This window comes from Pundamilia nyererei, unplaced genomic scaffold, assembly GCF_000239375.1.
Source record: "Pundamilia nyererei isolate P.nyererei 1_Seehausen unplaced genomic scaffold, PunNye1.0 scaffold00098, whole genome shotgun sequence".
NCBI classification, from domain to species: Eukaryota; Metazoa; Chordata; class Actinopteri; order Cichliformes; family Cichlidae; genus Pundamilia; species Pundamilia nyererei.
In genome coordinates this window covers 564540-571487 of record NW_005187499.1, presented here as the reverse complement: position 1 = coordinate 571487, position 6948 = coordinate 564540, and the positions used below count along the sequence as shown (strand labels likewise).

Here is a 6948-nt window from a genome sequence, read left to right as displayed (position 1 = left end):
TAGATAGATAGATAGATAGATAGATAGATAGATAGATAGATAGATAGATAGATAGATAGATAGATAGATAGATAGATAGATAGATAGATAGATAGGACCAATGGCATCTTTGTAAGCAGTCTTCTATGTATGTAACTATGTAACACCTCTGTAGTCAACGACCTGATTTTTCTTGACATTGTTTGGAGTTCATGTTTGATAAAACCTAAAGAATGTGTTTGTGGGTTTTCATTAACACGTAGATGTCATTAGCAAATATTTCTCAGTTGGTTTCTATGGTTCACTGGAGGACACACTTGCCGACACTCAGAGACTGACAGCTTGAGCAAACAAAACAAAAGCTTTAATAAGATGCTGCTGGTAACTTACAAGAGTCTACGCAAATTCAAAAGCAGCAGACATCAAAATCCCAAATAAGGACACAAAATCTAAGCTGGCACTAAAAACAGGAAGACAAACATAGTGATCAACAAAGGCGGAGAACAGAGGAGCACAGACAAATACAAAGGTAGAGACATGAAGCTGAATACACCAGCAATCTGTTTAACAAACTCTGAGTCTAACGCTGACCTCTAATCCCATGAAGAGAAACTCAGTTTTGAGTCCAGAATAGCAAATCAGAGTCAGTTCAACTCTAAATATGTTTGCCTTGAGCTAAATAAAGAAAGCATCATCAATGGAGTTAAAACCATGATGAACCATCTATGAATGTTTTGAATAAATAGCAGATGATGTTTATGTTAAAAAGCACGAGTTTAATGACCTGAATTTTGCATATACATGTTTGTAACGTTTAAGTTTAAATATATTTATTCAGATGTAACGCAGTGGGGACAAAATGAAGGTGACAGCAATTGAGGATGTAGGTGTGGCTCAAAAGCATATATTTATAAATCTCTGTTTTGCATTTTAAAAGTTCTGTTTTGCTCCATAGAAATAGGCGAACAAGTTTAAGTACTACGAGGAAAGTAACTAAGATTTATCTCTCTCCTTGCAGTAACCAGTCCCTTGAGTCTGGACACAAACACAGCTCATCCTCTGTTGAGCATCTCAGATGACCTGCGCTCAGTTACACGAGTTAAAAACCGCCTGCCTTGCGCTGCTCATCCCGAACGTTTCGACCACTGGCCGCAGGTCCTCACCGTCCAGACCTTCTCCTCTGGGACTCACTACTGGGAGCTGGAAGCCGAGGGATTCTGGGATGTGGGCATCTGCTACCGAAGTATTGGACGGAAGGGCAAAGAAGGCAATGCATTTGGGAACAACAAGGTACAAGTGTGCCGCAGAGCCAGAGTGGTTAATCACACTCGTTCCAGTGTTAGATTTTGTGTTTTCTTTGCTAACTAATAGAATGAGCCGGAGCCTCTGTTTGATGCCTGTCCCTGACATCTCTCAGTCTGTTTGGCATCAGTGAAAAAGATGATTTTTTCCTTCGAACATCTCATCATTCATTCAGTCAGAGTGAAACAGTAAATTTGGCCTTGAAAAAAAGTGAACCTTCTTTCTATTTTCCTCTGGTGCACTAAAGCAGTTCAACAATTGTATTCCAGTTCTATTCTTTCCTAGTCTATTCTTTTGTGTACATTTAATTTTATGTTTAGGTTTTTTACTAATATCACTGCCCTGATTTAACCGTCAATGATCGAAGCACATTTTGCAGAAGGATGAGAACATTTACAGTGATACCTTCCTTGTCAACCACATGCAATTTAAGATATAGCCAATACTTCCTTGGAACGCTGCAGTGATTTTTGCTCAACTTAAAATATAAATCAGTTACTAAAATTATCGCCAGATCAATTTCCTCCACATCAGTTTGATAGTAACGTTTCAGCTGAAATGAAAACATCTTCCTTGATTAAACCCCTTGTAGGTTTCATGGAGCTTGACACAGCAGCACGATAAAAAGCTAGCCGCCTGGCACAACCGCAGGAAGACCCGCCTCACATACCAAATGACTGGGAACCGCGTTGCTGTAGCCGTGGACTACAGCTCAGGCACCATCACCTACTCAGAGGTGGGACCGTCTAACAACCTGATCCACCTCCACACTTTCTCCACCACCTTTACTCAGCCGGTGTGCCTGGGCTTTGGACTCTACAAAGCTGAGCTCAACAGTCGGATCACTATTGTTAATGTCTGATGTGATGAAAAGGACAGTTAGGAGGATGATGATGATGAACTCTGTGCTGTTTTGGCTATTCCAAAATAAAGTGCTGTTGTTTTTCTTCCATCTGTGTAACTTACGCAAACCTCTGTTGGAGTCTTTGCCATGAGCTGCTGTTTCTCTGCTTCCTGCTCTAAAACAGAGCTTTACCTCTTCCTCTCCAAAGAGACAAAACTGTGTCTTCTAAAGCTGCGATCAGCTGGCATGTGAAAACATTTCCAGAAGACACCCAAAGGGAATTTGATACTTCCCTAAACACTAGAGGGAAAGGCTCATTTTAAAGGGGACCAATTATGTTCATTTCCAGTGTTGGGCAAGTTACTTTGAAAAAGTAATTGTTATAGTTACTAGTTACTTCAAAAAAGTAACTGAGTTAGTAACTGAGTTAAAATATTCTAAAAGTAATTAGTTACTTTAGTTACATCGTTCAGCACCTTGATTCCACAGCAATTAGAAATAAGGATGGCCTTTGTTTATAAAGTAATGTAGTTATAGAAAAGCTGGAAATTTGTTTGGCTGATATTAATAAGATAAACTTGAACTTTTTTCTCACTCCAGCCTTTCTTAAACATCTCTGAAGCTCTACCTCTGTTTTGGGATTTCCTGTCTGTATCTAGGAGTGTCTAGACATTAAGTGCATGATCAAAGAAAAGCACAAAAGCAGCATGTTTATGGATCAAACGGTGCTGCGGATCGAGGAATCCAGCTCTATTTACCACATGCATAAAGACCTGGAAATAAATCTCGCTGTCTTGAAGATGGCGAAGGATCTTTTGATTCTTGTGAGGAGATCAATGTTTTGTTTGGGAATTACAGGGGGGGGGGAAGGGGAGAAAACTGCCACTCACTTGCTAACTTTGCTCTTTGAAGCTGCTCACACTTATTTATCTTTTATATTACTGTAAACGTGAGTGGGCGGATGCAGCATAAAGGGTGAGAACGAAGCAGATGGAAAGGAGGGAGAGAGAGAGAGAGAAGGGAAAGAACAGGGAGATAGACAGAGAGATCAGAGCAGTCTCTATCTTGGTTGTGATCAGCCATGCTGTGAATTAATGTGACAGAGGAGCGGAACAACAAGGATATTTCAGTCCTTCAGATATGGAATACACGATCCTTTGCATGGGAACAGGTGATCCTCTGTTTATTACTTTTATTATTCTCATAATCTCATAATTTTGTAGTCAGATCATGTTTAGTCACTGTTGATGAATAACACAATGAATTGTGTAATTCCTTGAATGAGGAAGCATGATGCATTTGTCTCTGAATAACTTTGTTGAAGCTTAGAAGGAAATGTTTTCACCCTGTTGCTGATTTTGCACAGATAAATGGATGTTATTTCAAAAATGCTACACTTTGAAATGGCATTGGAGGCGTGGGGGGGGGCTTTGCATTTTACTCATTTCAGTGAGCTGAACCAACAGAAAGTCTTTCGAACCTGCAGAGAAGATGAATGTGTGTACGTGCGGCTGCAGCGTGTGTGAGTGTGCGCAACAAGAGGCACAAGTGGGAGAAACAGCGAGCGTGTGTGGCGGACAGATGGTCACTCAGTGGAGTTGTTCCCCATCTCTCTCTCTCTGATTCCCTTCTGGGTCCTACATCCTCCCCCTTGTCACCTCTCCAAAGTCTTACCTCATCTTTTTTTTCCCTCTCTTCCACACCTTTTCCGTCCTCGTCTTCATCCGTTAAGCCCGGACTTGGATCTTCACTCACCGTGCCGCCCCTTATCTTTTCTCTGTCTCTCCCTCTCTTCCCCTCCTCAGCTACATCTCTGCTTATTTTTTGCTGACGACATCAACTTGAAAATATCAAGAGATTTTTTTCTGAGTGTCATTCTGGACCCTGTTGACACAGCACAAAGGACACTGAAGAGATTTGGGGATTTGTCTGGGGGTCAAAAAGGGGGAAACTCGACAGAAAAGACTGACAGATATGACCAGCAAACCAATCTGAGTCAAAACTGCCTGGAAAACATAGACTAAATTAAAAAAACAAACAGGTTTTCTTTCTCTTTCTGTTCTGATATAGAGTGTTTCTTTAGCCGTAGCATGTTTATTTATTTTGCAGATTGCCCAGAGTGACTATTGTCCTTAGAAATTAGAGATATTTGACTTAAAAAAAAATAAAATCTCAGGTTCAGTCATGCACCTCGGGTCAGTCCACCCTGACATCCTGCTCCTCCTGGGCATGCTCCTGTTGTGGGGACCTTTGGGATCCAGGGGCCAGAATGACACAGAGCCCATCATCCTTGAGGGGAAATGTTTGGTAGTGTGTGACTCCACGCCTTCGTCCGAGCCCGCCGGAAACGCCCTGGGCATGTCGGTGCGCTCCGGCTCGGGTCGGGTGGCCTTCTCTGCCAGCCGCCAGACCAACCACGAGCCGACAGACATGAGCAACCGCACCATGATCATCTACTTTGATAATGTGAGTTATCAGATATCTATGTTTATTATGCCCATTTGTAGCATACTGTGGCAAATGGTTACAGGTTTATTTTTTACAGTACAGAATGGGCAAACACACAAAAGGCTCTGTGCTATCATTTTGTAGTCAGGTGTCTTCTCCCATTGGGTGTGATAATGAGCTGATTGCTAAACTTTTGAACTTGTAGTGAAGCCACATAATGAAAACATGGTTGGATTATGCTGCACAAGCTGCATGTCCATGGACATTTTAGAGGGAGGGAGGGATGTATGAAAATAGGTCTCAGTAGTTTGGAAGTAAGCAATCTGAACAGACGAAAAGAATGACCCATGTCGTGACTTTATCATCCCCCGTCTTTTTCCTGCTGTCTGTTCAGATTTTGGTTAACGTGGGCACTCATTTTGACCAAGAAAGTAGTGTGTTCCTGGCACCAAGGAGGGGGGTGTACAGCTTCAACTTCCATGTGGTGAAGGCCTACAATAGACAAACTATTCAGGTACGCCCACTCAACTCTGAGACTCATAGCTGTGGTTCCAGTGGATCACTCTCTTAATCTCGCTGGTTCCCATCTCTTAGGTTAGCCTGATGGTGAACGGCTGGCCAATGATTTCGGCATTCGCCGGGGACCAGGACGTGACCAGAGAAGCCGCCACCAATGCCGGCCTGGTGATTATGGAGAAGGGCGACAAGGCCTACCTCAGACTGGAGAGAGGCAACCTGATGGGAGGCTGGAAGTACTCCACATTCTCAGGCTTCCTGGTTTTCCCCTTGTGAGAAAGATAGAGGGTTGAAGCGCCGCAAAGTGAGAATGATTGAGAGAAAAAAGGGGAAGAGGTGGTGGGAGAAAAGAAAGGCTTCAATCTGTAACCTTATATAGTGCATGAAAAGATGGCTTTTATGCAAAAATGAGATGATTGTTCAAATGGACCAAAAAGAAAATGAGAGTAGATGGCAAACATAATTTCTCTGAGGAATTCATTTGCTCTGTTTTGTTTGGGTTTTTTTTAATGTCTAAATGCTTGTTATAGGAGATACTTTGTGGCAAAATTCTAAAGTAGCCATTTAAAACATGGGCTTCTGTGCTAGAGTACCTAAAAGCTTCTGTTCTTAAGTGTTTCAACACTGCTGTGCTCCACATGCCATCCTGTCTATGTTTAAAAAATCTCTTTATTCTAGTGTGCTGTATGACTGCTGTTCCTCTATATGCCTGTTAGTATAATATAACAAATGTTTATTTACAAAGAAATTTCTATCAAAGACCAAATAAAATAGTCTAAATCTGGCTCAGTATTTCACTTTGAGTATGCGAGCGAGATTGATTTCAGACAATATCTGATGAATCACCAAGACCGCGACTGTTTAATCTGCTTATACAAGGCAGTATTTCTCATCCCTTCCATTGTACCCTACCTAGTGCCATGGCAGCTGTTTGTAAATATAGATCCCACCAGCAGAGCTGGCATTGGCATGGACCGAAGGGACCAGCGTGGGACCCGGTATGAAGTGTGGTGTACGGTGGATGCTCCTTACAGGGCCGCAGACAGATGGAGGCTCTGTCGAACAGGCAGGTTCATCTCTGCAGGGCTGCCGTGGATAAAGTGTGGTGTGCTGTCACATGTAGTCACTTACGCTTCTGTGGTTCATGCCCACCATCTTCCTCTCTTTCTCTCTCTCTCTCTGACTTCCTTTGTCATTTTCATCCTTCTGTTACCAGAATTATACATTTATGAAATTAGGATGATGAGTAAAAAATTCATAAAAATGGAAAAAGCCTAGATATGAATTCACGCTGTCATATTAATGCTCCCAAAGAAGAATATCTTATTAAATTAACCTCAAGTCCTAGGCAGGAAATGATGGCCTTTCTAAATAAATCTCAGAAAACACAATGAAATCTTGCAGTGTTCGCACAAATGTTAAAATGTTTTTCTTTTTTATACTTTACACCTAAGTGCCACTGTACTGATTGGTTCACTCTTCAGCCACGTAGAGTGAGTAACCTCCGTTTTGCCCCGAGCCCCACAAGGACCTGCAAATACAACAAACTTCAAAGCCATTGGCAGTTTATTTACTTCAAGATTTGCTCCACTCAAATACAATTGTATCTGACAGGGTGTGGCATTCCTGTGATCTGACCTCAGAGGGCCCTATGTAGAAATCTAAGTATGAGATTATTTAAGATTAGTTTACACTTATATGGTCTAATTAATTTGTGATTAAGGAAACTGAACAAAAGGAAAAAGAAAAAGAAAAAATGAATCTGGGGCAATAAGAGCCCTTTTCTGTCCCAGTGCCCTGAAAACTGCATACATAACAGACTGAAAGCTAGTAATTATATTTTAATATTAGGCCACTAG

The 6948-nt window shown here is 41.7% G+C and overlaps 2 protein-coding genes across 4 annotated transcripts in view; both read left to right on the top strand.

Annotated features, from left to right (window-relative positions):
• trim110 (tripartite motif containing 110) overlaps window positions 1-2468 on the top strand; it is a 5660-nt gene extending 3192 nt beyond the window's left edge. For both annotated transcript variants that reach the window (XM_005740209.1, XM_005740210.1), the window contains exons 7-8: window positions 998-1269; window positions 1874-2468. In XM_005740209.1, the coding sequence (XP_005740266.1) occupies window positions 998-1269; window positions 1874-2143 (542 nt within the window). In that variant the 3' untranslated portion in view covers window positions 2144-2468. The remainder of the gene's footprint in view (window positions 1-997; window positions 1270-1873) is intronic.
• A 604-nt stretch (window positions 2469-3072) lies between these two features.
• Window positions 3073-5873, top strand: cbln12 (cerebellin 12). Of its 2 annotated transcripts, XM_005740208.1 has the most exons (4): window positions 3073-3296; window positions 3931-4591; window positions 4968-5087; window positions 5168-5873. In XM_005740208.1, exons 2-4 carry the CDS (start codon window positions 4310-4312, stop codon window positions 5363-5365), a joined length of 600 nt encoding a protein of 199 aa, XP_005740265.1. In that variant the 5' UTR covers window positions 3073-3296; window positions 3931-4309; the 3' UTR covers window positions 5366-5873. The 2 variants fall into 2 exon arrangements, with proteins under 2 accessions (XP_005740265.1, XP_013768151.1); XM_013912697.1 differs by lacking the exon at window positions 3073-3296 and having other exon boundaries at window positions 3357-4591.
• The last annotated feature ends 1075 nt before the right edge of the window (window positions 5874-6948 follow it).

Excerpts from the sequence above, each read along its gene's own strand:
- cbln12 (XM_005740208.1), top strand. The coding sequence starts at position 4,310 with ATGCACCTCGGGTCAGTCCACCCTGACATCCTGCTCCTCCTGGGCATG. Across the intron at positions 4,592-4,967 it reads TGATCATCTACTTTGATAAT|ATTTTGGTTAACGTGGGCAC; the intron begins GTGAGTTATCAG and ends CTGTCTGTTCAG. Across the intron at positions 5,088-5,167 it reads ACAATAGACAAACTATTCAG|GTTAGCCTGATGGTGAACGG; the intron begins GTACGCCCACTC and ends CCCATCTCTTAG.